This window comes from Impatiens glandulifera, chromosome 9 (assembly GCF_907164915.1).
Source record: "Impatiens glandulifera chromosome 9, dImpGla2.1, whole genome shotgun sequence".
NCBI lineage: Eukaryota > Viridiplantae > Streptophyta > Magnoliopsida > Ericales > Balsaminaceae > Impatiens > Impatiens glandulifera.
Window position 1 is genome coordinate 25,232,482 of NC_061870.1, and position 21,377 is coordinate 25,253,858.

Consider the following 21,377-nt stretch of genomic DNA (forward strand, 5'->3'; position numbering starts at 1 on the left):
TTGTTAACTCTCCATTTCAGATAAAATATCAAATTAGGACTTAAAACTTCTATGATGTGATCAATTGTTCCCCTAAAATTGCAAATATTTGTGATTATTTAGAGCCTGTCTGATGCTGGATTATATACAAAAATTATTGACTATTTTTAAAAAATATTGTTGGATTACAAAGTAAGATATTTGGGTTTTAATTAGTTGGATTAATATAATATATATTTGTATTCAATATTCAAATTAAAATAATTTTGATGTTTTAGTTTATAAATGGTGTGATTAGATTATTTGAAAAAATAAAATTCAAGGTGATATATATTTTTTTAGTAAAAAGTATTTTAAAAACAAAATTAAAAGTAGCTCTTTATATTTCTGATATTATTTCATACTATTTAATTTGTTTTTTTTTTATAATTAAAAATAATAATTGTAAGGATAAATATAAAACTGTAACTAACAGTTACTAGTTAGAACAACCAATGAGGCAGTAAGGGACAAACTGGTTGAACAGCAACAGCAGAGCAGCAGCTCCGGTGGTCTAGGTTTTGCAAATCCGGCGACCCTGCGAGTTTCTTCACCGGAAAGTTTAGAAAATCGATCAATTTACACGATGGACGATATGGGTGCTGCTTATTATCCTCCCCCTTCCGGCGTTCCTCACAATTCTCACTATCCTTATTACCAACCACCGCTACAGTCCACGCTTCTGACTTCGCATCCCCTGCCACCGGCGGTTCCTCATCAGCCATCACAAGTAATAATCCCCCATCAATATTTCCCTCACCAACCTCCGCCTTACTCAATCTACACGCCTCCGTCTTATCTTCAATCTTCGCACGACCAAGTCCGCACCCTCTTTGTGGCTGGTCTACCGGAGGACGTCAAACCTCGCGAAATTTACAACCTTTTTCGAGAATTCCCAGGTTACGAAACGTCACATCTCCGACCTGCTACCTCTAGTAATCAGGTATGTTAGACAGTTAGGTTGTTTTTGTAGGGTATGGACGGATTATGGAATACGGAGTGAAATTGCTTGCTGCATTTCTGTTCTGTAAGATGCTGGTTAATGACTTGCTTTTGTTGTTTACAGCCATTTGCTTTTGTTGTCTTTCTGGATCAGCAGTCGGCAGTTACAGCTTTGACTGAGCTGAATGTAAGACCATCTTCTTCTCAGTGTGTCTTATCTATTTGCAGACTCTATATGGACATTGGACAGCCCTTTTTTTAGAGCTAACAACATAAATTAGTTCTCAAGATTGTTTAGGGGTCATTGTTACAACGATGATGGGACTACTTGTTTAAAGAATGGTTGTATATGTTGGAAATACTTGTCTAGAGAAAAAAACAAAAGTTTTAGGTAGATTTCGTAAGATCTTCATGGGAAAATATGTCTGTTTGGACTGGAATTGAAGTATTGTGTGATGTCTGCGAAAACCGGTGAAGTATATTTGATCTCTTGTATTGGTTAGTTATGCAGAGGATGCTATGAAGGGAATATTCAGGGTGGTTTAGACTTTGGTTAACTATTGGTATCTTGAATTTTCATATTGATTATAATCCATAATGGCCTGTTTGGAAACACCTAGATTAGAGTTAGAGTTGGATTTGGACAAAAAAGATCGATAAATTTTCTTAGAAACACTTTATTTTTTATTTTTTCAACTATCTCATTCGGATATTGATTTAGATGAGATAATGTTTTGAAACTTAAGTTAATTATACATATATTCATACTTTTGATGTCGTTTTTGTTCAAACCTAACTCCAACTCTAGGTGTTTTCAAATAATAATGAAGAAAAACCTATATTGTTGTAGAAAATAATGTTGATCATGATTTATATATATGAACGAGATAAATAATTTACATAATAATCTGGATCATTATTGCTTTATGTTGAAGCGGGGGTCATGACTATGTGTGTCATGCTAGTTCTCTTTAATTAAACAAAAATAATAATCTGGATCATTAAAAACAATCTTATGCCAAACGAAATAAATTACTTTGAATTTCTCTGGCAATTTTTCAATGGCATCAGTTGACAAAATTGCAGTTTCCAAATAGTTCCAACTCTCTGGTGTTTTTCAGAAAACATGACAGTATCATGTTGACGCTTGTTATAAATAATCAACAAAACTAAACAAACCAATCTAAGCTAGAGAATGTGAACCTTACCTGATTTTATTCATGAAAGTTTATATGGTGATTCATCAATTTTATGTTTCATTAATTCCAAATGATTTTACTTGAAGTAACATCATCTTGCTTTAATAGGAACACCTCTCAACTATATTGGCTTTTGCATGTTCATGGATTCAAGATATAGATTATCCTATCTTAAAGAAACATCAAGCTTATACATTGTGTAGTCAAACTTTGATTCTACTTTATTTTAATTCAGGGAATGGTGTTTGACCTAGAGAAAGAGTCCACTTTACACATTGATCTCGCAAAATCAAACCCCAGATCGAAAAGAACAAGAATTGGTAATTTTCTCTTTCTCTCGTTTTCACCTTTTTTTATATTTTTTATTTTATTTTTGCATTCCTGAATTTGGTAACCTAACAGAGAATGAATGCAATGAAACTGATTGATTAGATAATGAGAATCTGGGTTCAGAAAAGAGATTTAAGGGCTCTGCAGTCTCCAGAAGCTTTCATGATATTGGTAAGTTAAATTCCATGACTGTTAGTTAACTGGAATAAATGAAATGTGAACATTCCCCCATTGAGGGCACATTAGTTCCTCTTTTTAGCCACACTACTCTTCAGTGCTCAATAAACTCTGGATCTCCTAATTGCACTTAAGGGTCCTTAAGTGGATTGATGCTCCAAATACTCACATGTAGAACACTTTATTCTAAAAGCTCACGTTGCACATGTTTTGCACGCTTGGGCACCAGCAGGTGTTGGCAGCCTTCACATGTCTGGTGGAATGAGTAATCCTTCACACAACACTATTGGTTATCCATCTACACAAAGGTCATTTGCACTTCTTGAGCACATTTATTATTGGAAATAGGTTACTTCAGGCTTAACGACACAGTTATTTCTTTTTTCATTTACTCGATTTGTTGCTTTAGTGGGTGATCAAAGATCTAATAATGGAGTAATGATGACAAGTTCTATTTTTTATTTGGACTTTGTTAATATTTTGGGTAAGTATTGATGGAAGTATCTTATTTACGACACTTTTTCATTTTTCAGTCAAGCGAACTTTCCTAGTAGAGGCATAAATGAAGCCCTTGCAGCAAAAGCGGTATGTTTTGATAGTAGATACATATCAAATTTGTTAGTGGTTAGATTTGTTGATTTAGTTGTATAATTTCTTGTCATATTGAATTCAATACTTGTGTGTATGAAGAAAATATAGAGAAGTCCTTTTCATTGCAATTTAATGGTTTTAATTGCGGAATTAAAATTTACAATTTTCTGTAGATTTTTTAGGAAACCAAGGATAGAATCAAATATGCATTACCTGAATTTGTGAACTTGATTTTGGATTATGTATATCTCATTATGACTGATATTATTCTTTATTTTCTTGGTTTTGTTTAACCTTTTCCTAGAACAGAACCTTGATGCTCGTTTTATTGTTTAATCTATGATTAATACTTTGCATAAAAATGCTAACTTTTGCAGAATCCAGCATTTCATATTACACAAAAGGCTGCCCCTTGCCCAACACTCTTTGTGGCTAGTCTGGGACCAACTTGTATAGAGCATGAACTAATTGATTTATTTTCAAGGTTTGAAGAATTACTTAATTATTTGGTATTTACATACATTATACTATGTGCATAATTGTGATTTTGTATACATTTTTATTGATTAGATGCGCAGGGTTTTTGAAATTGAAGATGCAAGACACTTATGGTTCACCGGTTGCATTTGTTGATTTTCAGGTATTTATTCAACCTTCATTTCTTTAGTTGTTTTGAAAGGAAGAGTGGTTTTTCATTTTGTATGATCAGATTATCGGTCTGTCTTGTTCTTCTTTTTTCCAGTATATATTCTAGTTATGTAGGAACTTAGATCAGTTATATTTCTGGTTGCAAAATTAGGTGATCCTGTTTATGGGTGTTTATAATGTTGTTTCTAGGATCGGATTCAAAATAGATGGACAGCTTTTTACACAACTTATCCCTTAATCTAAATGATTAGTTCCTATTTGAATTAAGTCCAATCTATAATTATTTAGATTTAACTCAAACTAAGCTAAAAATACAATCTATCATATGGCTTGATTTGGTAAGCCATGAATGACTCTTAAGTCCATAATCTCTAGTAAAGCATCCAAAAGATAAGTTGAACCCTAATAAGAATGAATCAACTTACCCTATTGTAAGGGAGAACTCGAGACATTATTTCTTAAGCTTTTCCTTTCTACAATTTGCATGTGCAGGACACTGCTTGTTCAACCGAGGCACTAAATCAATTGCGAGGCACTATACTATATTCATCCCTACCTGGCGAACCCATCCGATTAGAGTACATTCTCTTCCTTAGTATTCTCTTTGTCTACAAATATCTATCTATCCTCATTTCTAATTTTCACTTAAAATTGAAAATTCAGGTATGCTAGATCAAGAATGGGAATGCGCAGTAAGAAGTCCAATTAAACGACCCTTGACAATGTCAGTCTTTGCCTGTCTTAATACAGAGATTCATAGTTGTGATATCTTAATGGAAAGAGCCTTGGCTGTTTGGTATAGGATCTCTCCTCTTATGGAAATGCTCTTTCCTTGTTTTTGGATCCTAATAATCAATTAGGAGCACTTTTAGCTTACTATTGTGAATTGACTTTTAGCTTACTATTGTGAATTGACTATGAATCTGACTGTTGTTTGTTGTATTGAAGTAAGTTTTGAAAACTAGTTTATGTAAGATTTGTTTTAAATGGTTAATACTATTTCATTAAAAATCTCAGAAGTGGGAAGGTTAAGAAGAGACAAACTCTAGTTATGTTTAAAAAATGACAATCCAAAGACCTTAAAGAAATTGATTATTAGTTTTTGAAAAAACAAACAATAGTAATTACAAATAAAAATAATACAATGAAGAAAAACAAAAACAGATTTTAATTATCCCAATCAGGGTGTTTATTTTCATATAAACCTGTTGATTCTTAAGACCTTTATTTTCTTTTTTTGTGTGATGCAAAGAGTTTGAATTAAAAAGATAATGAGCCTTGTTTATTCCAATTGTGTAATATTTTTTTATACGAACAACATGTGCTAATCTTATAGAAATAGTTCTTTTTCAGGACTTTAAGGTTATTATTTTTATTGTCCTCCACTTGAATTTCAAAATTCTCGCATTTGTTTCCTTCAGCATTAACTTTGTTATCCTCTGCATCAGCCTTGGTATCCTTTACTTCAACTTGATTAGTCTGAGTATCTTTCTCTCTAGTTTCATCTATTACAACTTGACTTTTTTGAGAATCAACTTCATTCTTCTTCTTTTTCAATCTCTGGTTTATTACAACATTTATCCTCTTCTTAATCAAAGTCCTCTTTACCCTCTTTTCTTCAATCACATTGTTTTCTTCATTTTCAGAGTCTTCATTGACTTTAACTTTTTACTCTTCATCCACATTTTGTTCTTTGTTGTTAAACTCCTTTGTTTTATTTTCTTGCATTTTTTCTTCCTGGTCTTTTAATATTTTCTGCTCTTCTTCCTTAACATGAGCACATTTCGTACTGACATGTTGGAAAGTATTGCAGAATGAACACTTGTGTGACCTCCACTCATAAATGATTCCCATAATAGTAGATTTTCATTTCCTGTCATTTTATCTGGAAATGTGCTTCGAGAATGCACCTCAATGTTAATTCTAGTAAAGAAAAAAATGTTCTCCTCCTTCAGTAATTATGTCCATATATAATGGTTTACCCAATAAATCTGCAAAATGATTAAGATCTTCTACATTATACATGTGTGTAGAGATATTCCAAAGTTTAAATCATATCTAAGTTGTTTCCTTGGGTTTGCTTAATAGATTCAAATCTTCGGACCATCTTTCCAACTCCATGCAGTTTGATCCAATATATGTATGCCCATTTTCAAGAATTTATCCAGATTTGATTTATTCTTAAATTTTAAAAAGTAGAGATCATGTACATTTTCTCAACTTCATAAGTGCCTCATTGGTGACTATGAAGAAAACTATATTCTTTCTATGTAGTTTCTCACCACTACTCATTTCATAACACATTTTTTTTCTACAACAGTAGACAATTTAAATTTAAAAGGAAAATTCAGTAGCTCCACTTTTGTCTGTATATTGTCCAAATAGAATTTTCTTTTGTATGCATGATCTTTAGCCTTTTTTCTCAATGTTATTTTTTAAGACTTCATTAATTTTCCATGTAGATTACTTCTGATAGTATATCTCTTCGATTTAGGATCCTTCATTAACTCCCTCATTGTTACAGCAAACCATTTTACTATCACTTAATGTTCATCCTTTTTTAGTAAATTACAGTCTTGAAGATAGTGACTGTTAAGTTAGACTGTTGTGCTTTGCATTTTCTCCTTGCTAAGTACAATCTCTCATTTCTTAGCATTCATAAGAAGTTTGCTGATTTGGTTTTTTAGTCCAAATAAATTGACCATTTGATTATACTCTATCATCCAAACTTTTTATTTATTCTCATTGATTCATACATTATTTTCCAAAGGCTTTTGGCAGCGATTGAGTCTTTCCTGTTTTTCTGCACTTTTTCGTTAATTACTCCTTGATGTTACTTATTTTATTTAAACTTGTCCTGAGTCTTGCCTAAGGTTTTATGCCAAAGAATATAATGTTCAAAAGAAATACATTTAATGAAGCAACAAACAAGACAAATCATCAATTTGGCATTGAGTTAACAGAAACTTGCAATTCAACCAAATGTCTATTTCTTTTCAAAATGATCTAATATTAAGACTTGCAATTGAACTAGAGAGCCTGGATTAACATATAAAACAATAAAACTCAATTAATTCTCATTTAATTTCGAAAATAGTGATACCCATAAGAAAAAATATTTTAATAAACATTATTTATCATAAATTAATATGGCATAACTCAAATATTAATAAAATAATATATCAATATTGTGATCATAGTAATGAAAAAAGGCTAACTTAGAACCACACAAAAAATTATCACTTAGCAACACAATAGATTCAAAACCGGGGTGTAATGACGAATTCTTTATTTATTTAGTCTCTTTTCAGTGTGTTGTTAACATCATATAGAATATTTCAATACCGGAGAGTCAATGACGATCTCTTTATTTATTTAGTCTTTTCAGTGTGTTGTTAACATCATGTAGAATATTTAAATTCTCGAGAAAATACATTTTATTTCAAAAGAGATACAAAAGAGTCATTATTCATATTCATAAATCATACCAGAAAATCACAATGGGATAGTAAAATGTTATGGAAAGTGATGATTGCCAAAAGAAAAGATAGAAGGCATGCAAAGAAAAAATTAATGTCCATGCGAGATGATAATACCAATAAAATATGACATTTTGCAGATTCAAAAAATTAATAGAGGATTTAACTAAGATGGGTGCAATTGTGGAATAATGGAGCACACAAACTAGCTAGGTAGATTGTAAGTAGATAATTTATAGTATAAGCCAAATATAGTGAGCTCTAAACATGTAGATGTTGAGAATCCATAGAACCCTAACTTGAATATGCAAAATGGAAGAAATCATGGCCACAGAAAAGGGAAAATACTATTAAAAAATGCAGAAAATAATACAATAGAAAATAAAATTGCACAAGAGGACCAAATCTATGGAGCTGAAATGAAATGATACTGTAACTCCCCGAACCCGGGTACTTTTACTCATGATCCGTGAGGTAAATAATGTAGACTATAACTATTCTATTGGGTTTTGATAATTTAATTTAAATAATGAAAATGAGAGAAATTATTAGGTTAAAGTCTTTTATTAATTTTAAGTGTATCAATAAGACTAATAAGACTGAGTTGTGTTAAATTGATTCTCTGTAGGTTCAAAGTGAAGAAAACCAAAATGGGAATCAAGTTCGGTAGTTGATCAAATTTGGCATTTGATCAACTTCGTTTTTCGAGAAGCGCGTCCGGTATTTTGATCGTCTCGGCTTTTGAGAAGCGCTTTCGGTTTTGTTCATGTTTGGTTTTTGGTGAGGCGCATCCGGCTAACCGAAATGAGATGCGCGTCTCGTTAACTGAAATTGCCACATAGGCGCATCCGGCTGACCGAAATGAGAAGCGCATCCGACTAAATTTCAGGAAAATAGTCGAGCGGTCAGATTTCTGAAGAAGCATCCGTCCTGCTGGATATTTCAAGAAATGAATGACTATTTATCTGCTTATCCAAGTTCGGCTAGAAATGAACAGTGCATCCGACTGACAGAAATGAGAAGCGACCGAAACTGCCACGTATGCGCTCTTATTCAAATTGTCTGCGTTGTACTATATAGTACACCACGATCTCATGAATATTCTCTAATGTACTATCCAACGAAAGAAAGACAAGTGTCCATTGAAGAAGATCCGACCGTTGTTGTGCCTTGGATATATAAGAAGATCAAAGGAAACAGAAATAAGACTTGATGCTCTGGGCTCTCTTACTAATTAAAAAAACTCTCTCTCTACAAATATATATTCAAGCTTTCGCCTTCGTATTTTTCTGTGAGAGGTTGTTTATACCGAAAAGCATTGTATCATTTTTCTTTAATTGTGAGCTCTTTGTAAGTTGAATAGATAGTATCTATTCAACAAGTGTTGTGTGAGTTAGGAGTTTAAAAACAGGTAGTGTTTAAGACATAGTTTTTGATTGGATTTGTGTAGAGGTGCTATTCAAATCAAATATTGTAGTGGAATCCTTCTCGAGGTTGAGAAGAAGGAGTGACGTAGGAGAGTTTGCTCCGAACATCCATAAACAAACTTTGTGTCTTGTATTCTTTACATTCCAAATCTTCCAACCCTTTATATGTCGCTTCAAGTCTAAACAAACAATTCCGCACTTAACTTCGTTCAAGAGTTTGTGAAGACTTGTGAAGAATATAAACAAATATTATCTTCTAGAAGAGTTAATATCGAAGTGAAGTAAGTGTGGTTAACAAAGCTTGATCAACTCCCTACTATTGTTGACTCATTTCCTAACAAGTGGTATTAGAGAAAGGGTTTCTATTCTTAAACAATCAAATATCATCATGTCTTTCTCCAACAAACTCCCAATGATTTGCAAGGAATATTATGATGATTGGAAAATTTGTATGCAAGCACACCTGGCTACTCAGGATGACGATATGTGGTTCGTTATCACTGATGGCCCGATAAAGATTGAGAAGCCAAGATGTAACTGAACAACCGAAGATAAGAGAATGACCAATCTAGACAACGTGGTCAAAGACATCCTATACAAAACTATTGACAAGAACATGTTAAGCAAAATAAAAGTATGATCCACTGTCAAGGAGATATGGGAGAAGATTACCAACTTTGTGAGGGCAACGAACAAACTAGAGAGAATAAGCTCATGGTTGTCACTCAAAAGTTCGATAACATTAAGATGCGCCTAGGGGAGTCGATGAACGAGTTTGACGAACGCTTCACCAACATTGTCATTGAACTTTCCACTTTGGGAAAGGTCTATGGAAACAAAAAAATCATCGTTTAGGTGTTGAAGGCTCTTTTGCACAACATGTTTGTCGATATGAAAGTCCATGAGTTCGAAATAAACTCTAGGAATGAAGATGAGCCCTCATCCTTGACCACGACTAAGGCGCTGGTGTCTTCTGTTGAGCCAGCTGTTTCATCATCCATCAAGTCAGCTGAGCAGATCAGCGAAGATGCGATGACTTTATTTGTCAAGAATTTTGGCAAATATATGAGGAAGAATCAATCTAACTTATCTTTCAATAATAACTCTAATGAATTTAAGGCTAACATACAATGTTTTAAATGTGACACTCTAGGTTACTACAAGTCCGAATGCCGAAATCCAAGGAGAGACAACAAGAAGTCTGATGATCAGAAATATAAGGAGGATCATAAAATATCTAATCATAAGAAGGATTAGAAGATGCTGATGGCAGTGGAAAACAAAGCAAAGTGGGATGACAACGATTTAGACGACTCATCATCAAGTGATAGCGATGATGAAGATGTCAAGTGCTTCATGGTAAACGATGAAGATGTATTCGACTTCTCCTCAGAAGAGTTCACTCGAGAAGACCTGATTACTACACTCAATGACATGGTCATTGAGTACAAGAAATTGTCTGATCTCGTTTCAACTTAATCAAACAATGTAATTAGTAAGACAAATATACTATCCTCTGAGAACAAGAAGCTCAAGGAGACAATTCAAAAGTTGACTAAAGAAAAAGAGAGAGCCAATTACGTGATTGATGCATGGACAAAATATGGGGAAGATGTTAAGCACCTCCAAGAACAACAAAGACCTGCAGGACATAAGAGGTCTTGGGTATGTTCATGGAACCCCAGACAAGTCATGAAAGAAGTTGAAACCCAATAAGGAAAATTTCCTTATATAAGTTTCGTCAAAGGTAGCTAAACCAACACTAAAGCGAATCACGATGTAGATGAGTCAGTAACTAAAAAGGAACTAAAATATGTTGAGCCAACTGATAAGTCAATGTGGCTTAAACTTGAGAGAAGGAAAGTCAGTCGGTCAGCTAGACGTTAACCTGACAGACGGCCAAGAAGGCCTCATCAAAACTCATCCTCAAAACATAATGACTCATCAGCAGGCAGACATAGAGGTGTCTAATGCAAGTAATGTTCTTAGACTCACAATGGGAAATCCATAAGCATAATTAAGGTATGGATTCTCAAGGGACTAATCCATCACGAACTCAAAGAAAAATGGGTACCAGATTTGTTATTGTCTATGAACGTAGATAAAACAGGACGTGGACGTGACTCTGATGATCATGACCCTAGACGATTCATTGTTAAAGTCATGGGGACATTAACGAAAGAACTAAAAGGGGATCCTAAACTTCTTTAATTTTTGTTCTTTTACTTATGAACTCCTTGAACTGATTTTGTTGAATTTATGTTCTTGACTAATTTCATTACTTGACTTGTGTTTGACAAATAGGGAACAATGGTTGAAACATGATTAAGTAATAAGTAGTTCTAGTTTTGATAGTTTATTCTAAACAATCAGAAATGGAGAAATTGGTAGACTAAAGTTTTTATATTAACTTAGGATACTTAACATAGTCGAATTTATAAATTATAAACGATTCTACCGAATTTTGATAATTTAGTTTAAATAATCAAAAAGGGAGAAATTGTTAGATTAAATTAATCTAGGACATTTAATATAATGATTCTACTGAATTTTGATAATTTAGTTTAAATAATCAAAAATTGAGAAATTGTTAGGTTAAAGTCTTTTATTAATTTTAAGTGTATCAATAAGACTGAATTGTGTTAAATTGATTCTGTGTAGGTTCAAAGTGAAGAAAACCGAAATGGGAATCAAGTCCGGTAGTTGATCAAATTCGGTATTTGATCAACTTTGGTTTTTGGAGAAGCGCGTCCGGTATTTTGATCGGCTCGACTTTTAAGAAGCGCTTTCGGTTTGTTCATGTTCGGTTTTTGGTGATGCGCATTCAGCTGACCGAAATGAGATGCGTGTCCGGCTAACCAAAATTGCCACATAGGCGCATCCGGCTAACCGAAATGAGAAGCACATCCGACTAGATTTTTGGAAAATAGACGAGCGGTCAGATTTCTGAAGAAGCATCCGTCCGGCTGGATATTTCAAGAAATGAATGACTATTTATATGCCTATCCAAGTTCGGCTAGAAATGAATAGTGCATCCGACGGACCGAAATGAGAAGCGACCGAAACTGTCACGTATGCGCTCTTATTCAAATTGTCTATGATGTACTATACAGTACACCACGATCTCAGGAATATTCTCTGATGTACTATCCTGGCATTCATCCAACGGAAGGAGGACAAGTGTCCATTGAAGAAGATTCGACAGTTGTTGTGCCTTGGATATATAAGAAGATCAAAGGAAAACATAAATAAGATTTGATGCTCTAGGCTCTTTTGCTAATTAAAAACTCCCTCTCTACAAATATATATTCAAGCTTTCGCCTTAGCGTTTTTCTGTGAGAGATTGTTCATAACGAAAAGTATTGTATTACTTTTCTTTAATTGTGAGCTCTTTGTAAGTTGAATAGATAGTATCTATTCAACAAGTGTTGTGTGAGCTAGGAGTTCAGAAATAAGTAGTGTTTAAGACCTGGTTTCTGACTGAATTTGTGTAGAGGTGCTATTCAAATCAAATCTTCTAGTGGAATCCTTCTCGAGGTCGAGAAGAATGGGTGATATAGGAGAGTTTGCTCCGAACATTCATAAACAAACTTTGTGTCTTGTGTTTTTTACATTCCGAATCTTTCAACCCTTTATCTGTCGCTTCAAGTCTAAAAAAACAGTTCCGCACTTGACTTCGTTCAAGAGTTTGTGAAAACTTGTGAAAAATAGAAACATATATTATCTTCTAACAGAGATAATACCAAAGTGAAGTAATTGTGGTTAACAAAGTTTGATCAACCCCTGCTATTGTTGACTATTTCCTAACAAACTCCGAACAAACTATTAAGCTATTATAGCTCAAGTTCAAAAGTTGAAGGTGTATTTTCCCCCACATGACACTTTGTTTTCCTAGGATTCAAGAGGTGTTGGTTGTTGGTTGAAGATGTGTTCCCGTGACACTTTGTTATTTCATACTATCAGGTTGGTTCGGTAATAAACTACAAATACTCCGAGAAAATCATTGGATCACCACAACCGAAGTTCAAAATGTATCCATGAATGTATATATACTTTATTAATCGCACCCTTATAAAGAGTTCATATCTATTGTGATTTTTCAATGCGAGAAATAGCATAGACTGAAAAAGAATTTAGGTCACTTTAACCTTAATTAAGCTCACATATTTGAATAAAATTTTAACAATTTGATTTTAAAATAACAATGAGATGAATCAATTCTTATAATATCTTACTATTCATGCCCATTCTAGTTTTCATGAGCTCAGAAAATCCCCTCAGCAAATCTTTTACTAACCAAGGGAGATTCAATCTTAAGTAAACCATGGGTTGATATGCCCCCAATGAATGTCACTCCAATGTAAGACAAAATCTTATAAAGGATCTTCATGTTCCAAATCTAGTTCCACCTGCAAGAAAAATGCACCTCTTTAACATGAATGACATAACATTCCTTGATGCTAAAATATGTTTAGTAGTCTCAAAACACCATCATAATTCAACTGGATATGGACTCCTTGAATTAGACTAATAAACTGCTTATAATGTATTAATAAGTCAATGATTCAATCATTTAATGTAGTTTTGAATTTTTAGTTTATCTAATCATGACCCCAATTGTTGTAGGTTAATGTTACAATTCCTCACATTCCCTTCCAACTCATTATTCACTGATTAAAAGAAAGAAAGAAAAAAAGTCTAGCACATCTTGTAATCGGTAACACCCGAAAATTTGAGATATTATAAGCGAAATTTTTATTTATTTCACTTTCTAAGTTAAATTGAAGAAATAAAATAGTTTACTTTATAAAGTAATAAAAGTTATTTAGTTTAAATAGTTATATATTGTATTTTGGAACTTTTACTTAACTAGAATATTATAATGTTTTATTTTTTTCTTAGGATTCAGGAGTGGTTGGCTCTATATGATCGGCCCTTGTAGCAATTCACACAATTTTATAAATACAATATTTTAACATTTAAAATTTACATATTTATTAAAAATAAAAATAAAATTATACTAGTACATTTAAGTATTTAACCCCTTGAGCTCCAATAACAGGTGCACCCCACATACACATGACAATGCACCCCTCCACCCTACCAACAACAAAAATATATATTCTTCATGCTCCTCCTCTAAAATCATTTCAAATTAAAATTTTTAAAAAATATTATACAAATTCAGATTAATTAAATTATTATGTAAATAATTCACTCATAATTTATTGGGTAGAGATCAGAACTCATATCCTCGTAGAGTACTATTCAGAAATATTAAAAAAAAAAATCTAACTATTTCTATGGCATGGTTAATATTTCATTAACCGATATGGAAATTATGTTGCAACATGCATTTATTTACCATATAGAAATAAGATGGAAAGTCCAATTATTAAAATTTCAAATAATTTCTAAAATTAAATCATAGGCTAGACTAGAGGCTAGGGGCCACCAATTGCTCTTGCACGCATGCACTGATTTCAAGCTGATCTGCTCTTTTTATACAATTATTATCTAGTTAATTATCTATTTGAACACATTTCAAAATATGTTTGGATTTAAATTCAAATATAAAAAATAAATAAATATTGAATCTCTTTAAATATGTTTAATTTTTCAAATATTTTGTATTTGGATATAGATTCAAATATATATATAAAAGAAAAATAAATGTTTTTAAATGTGGGTAATATATATTAATTGTTTTTATTACTGAATATATATATATATATATATATATATATATATATATATATATATATATATATATATATATATATATATATGCCCGAGGAAAAATCGACCGAAATAATTATAAAACGATCGAACCGAGTTCTGACCGGTTCATAATTTCATGTACCGACCTTGGCGGTTCGGTTGACCGTTTATATAATGAAAACCGACGGTTTAATCGACCGATATATATATATATATATATATATATATATATATATATATATATATATATATATATATATATATATATTATTTTGATATAATTTTAAATATATGTTCTTTTAGATTAACATAAACTTTATTGATTCAAGATTCGAATCTCACGTACATATTTATAAAATTTAACTTATTTTTTTATTCTTTATTTATTATTTTTTCAACAATTAAACTAATAAATCGACTGAACCGATTTTTAACCGACCAAATCGAACCGAACTTTAACCGCCAACCGACAGATGAAGAATTTGAAAAATCGACTTCAGCGATTGGGATGAATTTTTCGGTAATATATATATATATATATATATATATATATATATATATATATATATATATATTTTTTCTTTCACAAAAAATATTTACATTGGTTTGTTATTCTCTTAGCCAATTTTAAATTTTATATTATGTGTTAATGATGATATTGGCTGTTTATGTAGGACATTTGATAAAATTAATTTAAAGATACTTATATAACTTGACTAAGTAAAAGTAGTCATATCTAGCTCGATCCAATTAAAAAAATAATGTCGTTCCAAATTATGATATTTTTTCATCCTTACAAAAACCGACTAAGATCTATATCCGCTACATGATGGAAGTTCTAGTTTACTCAGTAGCATTATTTAAATTTTAATCTATGTCAAAATTATTTGCAACAAATTATGGTGTCATCTCTACGTTTTATAATGCCATCATGTGACTTTTTAATTTCCTTGGTTAGAGAAAATAATATTTTATTTGTGACTCACTATACTCAGGTAGGTCGATATTTATTTGTTTTCTTCACCTAGGTTTTGACTTTAACTAATTAATTACCTCTAAGTAAATGACAATTAACAGTCCATATATGTATATATAATATTGAATATTGCTACTATATATAAAAAAATCATTCAATATCCAAGTCTTCTAACTAATAATGATAATAAAACGTCACCATCCACACATCATTTTTGTGATACTTGTCAATATATATATTATATTTATTCTATTTAGAAGTTAATTTTATTATAAAATGTTATGTTTTGAGATTAAAATACAATCCACAGATATTTCATTAAGAAAATGCCAATCATGTCAATCAATATTTTTGCTAGTCAAAACAATAGAAGAGACGCGAAAACTTTGAACATGCCAATTCAATTGATATGAGAAATTAAAGAAGTCATTATATTTTAGTCTTCTTTATTTATTGTGTAAGTCTTACATCAATTAATTATATTTGAAGTCATAAATAGTCCACCAATTGTTTTTTTAAAAGTTTGACTCCAAATATATAAAAAAAAAAATCTAAATTGAAGTAGGGTGTTTATTTTGAATTTGTGTTAGCTTATTCTAGAAATTAATCGAAATGTGTAAATCAAGGTAAACAAATATTCCGAATTAAAAGTATGTAGGTTAATGTAAGCAATAAATATTCGCAAAAACAATGTTTGATATCCCAAAACTAAAATTAGGGTTTTTTCCTCTCTAAATCACGAGATGGTTGAATAGTGCCATTATGAGTAAGACTATAACTTGAAAAAAATGACTAAAAGAAAATTCTCAAGAGCAAAAAGTGAAATGGAAAAAGCAAGGGTTGATCATGTTTTTGTTTTTTTGGAATTTCTCAAATAGTTTTTTTTACATCTCTTATAATGATTTGAATTGTATCTGATTTATATTTTTATCACAAAATATGATATTAATACAAAAATTGTAATTTTTTGTACATCTATTGTAGTTTTAAAATATAAATAATATATTTTTTATAATTTTTTTATCTAAATTTAAGTATTTAAGTCACAGGTTCGATTTAATCTGAAAACGTTTTGAGTTTAAGCGACAGAGTCATAACGGTAGGGTATCATACTAGTTCTCCTTCGTTAAAAAAAATATTTAATATTTGAATTGATTGGATAATATTCATTGACAAAACTAGTCTAAGTCCTCTATCTATCATTAGTCACATTTTATTTTATTGAAAGAACAAGGAACCTCAAAATTTATTAAAATATTACCAAAACTAATACAAGTGTAAATCAGTATTAAGAAAAATACATATAATATTCAGCTTACCCTAACAAAATTAGGGTATTTTTGTAACAAAATTTAAAGGACGATAATAATAATAATAGATTATACAAACATCATCTACCAATAAACATTAAAACAATCTAAAATTTACTTATTTTTGAATAAAAGAGAGCTAGCATGACACCTCCATAGTCATGAGTTATCGCTTAAACTCAAAGCGCTTCAAGATGAAATTGAACCCATACGTGACATTTTGGTCTCTTAAATTGACTTTTACCACTAATTATTTTGGTGGGATAATTCAAAATTTAATTTATATTAATATGTTTATGTTAAAAACAATCAATCAATTGTATATATTTATTAAATTAAAACAAATAATCATATAAAAATAAGGAAATAAACTCTGTATCGACATAGCTTGAGAATATAAAATTAGAAATCATTGCACCATTAAAGTAGTGCTATTTTTTTAAGGTTGAATGATTGATTCGAGATAGAGGAGTTGCTCAATGCTCATTGCATTTCCTTACTTTTATTTTCATTTAAAAATTTGTATGGTAAGTAAAATACAATATTATCCAACCAAACAGTGCCTAATCTCTAACCTACAAGGCTATACAACTTACCTAGAAAAGGGTATAGCAGTCAAATTCACATGGATAGTGATATCAAAGGCCAGTTAGGGTCGGTTTGGGACCGCAGACAACTAGCAAAATTGATCCATTATGTCCCACATTAAGCTCTGTTTGGTTTTCCTTTAATGTGGATATATATCCAAATTAAGAAAAGTTATTCATTATTGTTGATATTATTATAATGCCATTAACTCCACAACTTTATTACATTTTATGCATTAATTTTGTTATTTTTAAGAAATTGTTTTATAGTCTATAATATTAATATACATATACATAAATATTTTTATTTTCATTTTTATTTGTTAATAATTTCTTTTTTAAGTGACATGGAGTCTAATTCTCAATGAGTTTAAAAACATAATCTCAAAATAAAAAAATAAAAATTAATATAATAAAGTTAAGTGATAAAAGTTTTATTAAGATCAAAAGTCTTCAATTCATACTGAGGGCTTGTTCTATATCTTTTTATAGAAATTTTTTTTTTTTTTGGGGGGGGGGGGGGGGGGTTATTTGATGAAAATATATGTTTTTAATTTTTAATTTGTTAAATTACTACCATGTTATATTTAAAATTTAATTATTTTAAAAATAAAATAAATATTTTAATTAATAAAATGAATAATTTAATAATTATAATATAGTAATGTGATGAAATAATTTATAAAAAAAACTAAATAAAATAAAAGTCTAAAAAAAAACCTATCTCTAACCCCTCTAAAAACCTATCACACTCAGAAGCTCAAAGAGCTTGTTTGATTTTTTTTATATAGAAAACTTCTTCACATTTTTTTTTAATTATTTTTATAAATACTGAATACTAGCAGCATCACCTCCACTTTAATTTAAATGGATTTTAAGTGTGAATAACCCATAAATTTTAAATTTTACCAAATTATTTTTGTCACATGAGTTATTTTAGTAAATTTTTAGAAAAATCACTCTTACTCTTATAACTTAATTATCTTAAAAGTTATATAATCTTTATATTTTATATATATATAAATTTTAAAATTATTTTATTAAAATAAGAACAACTTAAATTTAAAACATCAACCTATTATCATTTTTTACTAAATTCTAATATATTTTTTTTAAATAACATTTTAAAAGATTATAGATTATAAATATATCAAATTCAAAGTAAATATTATTATTTATTTTTTATATAAAAACAAATAGTTCTAACCCAAAATTGATAATATAATTTAATGTTTAAAATGAAAACAATGAATTCATGAAAACAAACAAGTCCTAAGTGGTATACTAAGTGTGGACGCAAATGGTTAAGTCATAACGGTATCTATCCATCACCGGCCACCGACCTACCCGCCATCTCCCAGAAAAAGAATTAACCCTTCAAAATTAAAAACAAAATTAAATTAAATTGTTTCAAAATAATTGCCCAATTGGATATATACAAATAATTTTCTCTCTCCTCACCATTAGAACAACAACAGATGACAGCTTTGCTTTTTCCCCATTTATGAAGAATTCCCATTTCTCATAAACATCGCCACAATCAATCTCCTCTCTCTCTCTTCCCAAATCCTTCTCTTCTCAAATTCTCCGAAAAAAAAAACACAGGATTCATCGACCGACCATGCCCGCCTTCACTATTTAAAACCAAATCAGACTGTGTGTGTGTTTGTGTGTGTCGGTCGGTGCTGTATATATATATATATATATATATATATATATATGGAAGGAGGAATCGGGAAAAGGAAGATTGAGATGAGGACATACAAAGGTATAAGGATGAGAAAGTGGGGAAAATGGGTTGCTGAGATAAGAGAACCAAACAAACGTTCAAGAATATGGCTCGGATCTTATTCTTCACCGGTTGCGGCGGCGCGTGCATACGACACCGCCGTTTATTATCTCCGTGGACCGACGGCTAGGCTTAATTTCCCTGAATATGCTGTTATTGAAGGCCGCGACACCCAGATTCACGATCTATCGGCGGCGGCTATACGGAAGAAAGCGATTGAAGTCGGGGCAAGAGTTGACGCTCTTGAAGGGGCCGTTACTAATACCGATTCTGGATTCAAATCTACTTGTTGGTTTAGAGAGATGCCCGACTTGAATAAGACACCCGAACCCGAAGACCCGGATGCAGTTGATGACTGGTTTGAGTTCAAATGACAAGTTTGTCCTTTGCAGCAGAAGAAGAATGAAGATGATGATGAAGAAGAAAGTAATTCTAGATTTGCCTTGATTATTATTATTATTATTATTATTATTTTTATTATTATATCTTTGCAGTATCAAAATAAGATACTACTACTGTTTATTTTAATCGAGAGAAAATGATTTGGGTACAACTTGTATATAATTAATTTATATTCATTATCTTTTATTTGCATGTCTTCTCCATTTTTAAATATTAGATCTAGTATTTATTTTTGTCAAATCTGAAAATATTTATGTTTTGTGGCTGCTTTTAATATATAATATTATATAAAATAAGATCACTTCATTATTTCAAGGTGGGTTTCTTCTTTTTTTTCAATAATTGGGTTGAGGATTTTTTTGACGTGGAGACAAATGGAGAATGGATGAACATGAAACTATTTATTAATTAAAATACAATATTAACTCCTTAGCTTAATTGACAAGTCTTTTCTACAAAATTACAAATTTAAAGATTAATTCACACTAAAAAGTCAAGACTAAGGGGATATTTTAGAATGTATAATAAAAACATTTTGATTTCTTGTTTTTATTCTTAACCATCAATTTTTTAAATGAAGGTACAAATCTAGACAAATAACAAGTACCCAATATATTATAATCTGATCCGAATCTTTATTCATATAACAGGCATGTATAAAAACTAATTTATTTAATTTTTATTTTTTTTTTTGTTTTTAAAAGATTAATTGAGTATTATATGTTTTCAAAAGTGATAACTTGGTAAATTTAATATTCCAAAAAGGATCTGAGCCAACAAAATCTAAAAATGTTAATTATATATTTATGTATCTTCATGAAAAATGATATGTTTAATTAGATAGTTAAAATCATATTCACTTTCGATCCCATTTTTTATTTTGGAGTTGACAATTGAATATATTTTCTTTGAGTAAAGAATTGTTAATAACTATTAAAGAATATAAGCTTCCATTCTAGGGTGGATATATGGCAGGTAATTCATTTCGATTTTTTTTTTAAGTGACCTCCTAATTTTTTATATATATTTTTTAATTTAATTCATTATTTATTTGTTTCTTTAATTCTAACTAGGGCAAAATTCACTTATTTAATAATTTTTCCTTAATTTTCTTTAAGTTCACCCACAAACTTTATTGAGTCCATTACAACTATAATCTTGGATCTGTCCCTAATTCACTCCACTCTTTATTCAAGATGACAAATTTTATTAATACAAACAAAGAATTATATATTAATAAAAATTAATTTATAAATAATTTAAAATAGTATCTATAAAATTCAAAAAATTTAATCATAATTAATTTAAATGTTAATAGTATATAACAAAGTAATCATATTGAAGAAGATTCAAAACAAGTGATGAAACAAGCAAGGCTAAATAACCAATTCAATAATTTTGATAGAATTTATGTCAAATATTATATGTTGCATTAAAAATTGTCATTATCCAATAATTGATATATATAATCAAAATAGTAAGAAAGCAATATAAATTATATAAAAAGACGGGCAAGAACTTCTAAGTGAAAAATAAATTTCAATGACTCTTTACTAAACAAATAAATAACTTCATATCTATCGACTTCCACTTTCGCTGTTAAGAAAGAATGAACACAAACTCAAGAATGATCATCATCACATTTCGATGTATTAACAACAAACGAACAATCAAAAACTGATAGTGTTACTTTTATATATTAATGATGACGATAAATCCGATCTCACTAATAATACGCTACAACGAACAAAACACAAAAGTTATTCAAATTTGAATGATGA

At 30.4% G+C, this 21,377-nt stretch overlaps 2 protein-coding genes across 2 annotated transcripts; both read left to right on the plus strand.

Annotated features, from left to right (window-relative positions):
* The first annotated feature begins 482 nt into the window (after nucleotides 1–482).
* On the plus strand, nucleotides 483–4,874 carry LOC124916079 (RNA-binding protein, mRNA-processing factor 2a). The gene is made up of 10 exons (XM_047456813.1): nucleotides 483–961; nucleotides 1,085–1,147; nucleotides 2,395–2,479; nucleotides 2,592–2,660; nucleotides 2,899–2,974; nucleotides 3,200–3,251; nucleotides 3,635–3,741; nucleotides 3,828–3,897; nucleotides 4,398–4,483; nucleotides 4,569–4,874. The coding sequence occupies exons 1-10, from the start codon at nucleotides 605–607 to the stop codon at nucleotides 4,612–4,614; spliced, it is 1,011 nt and encodes a 336-aa protein (XP_047312769.1). The 5' UTR covers nucleotides 483–604; the 3' UTR covers nucleotides 4,615–4,874.
* A 14,009-nt stretch (nucleotides 4,875–18,883) lies between these two features.
* Nucleotides 18,884–19,792, plus strand: LOC124914965 (ethylene-responsive transcription factor ERF008-like). The gene has a single exon (XM_047455600.1). The coding sequence runs from the start codon at nucleotides 19,125–19,127 to the stop codon at nucleotides 19,566–19,568; it is 444 nt and encodes a 147-aa protein (XP_047311556.1). The 5' UTR covers nucleotides 18,884–19,124; the 3' UTR covers nucleotides 19,569–19,792.
* The last annotated feature ends 1,585 nt before the right edge of the window (nucleotides 19,793–21,377 follow it).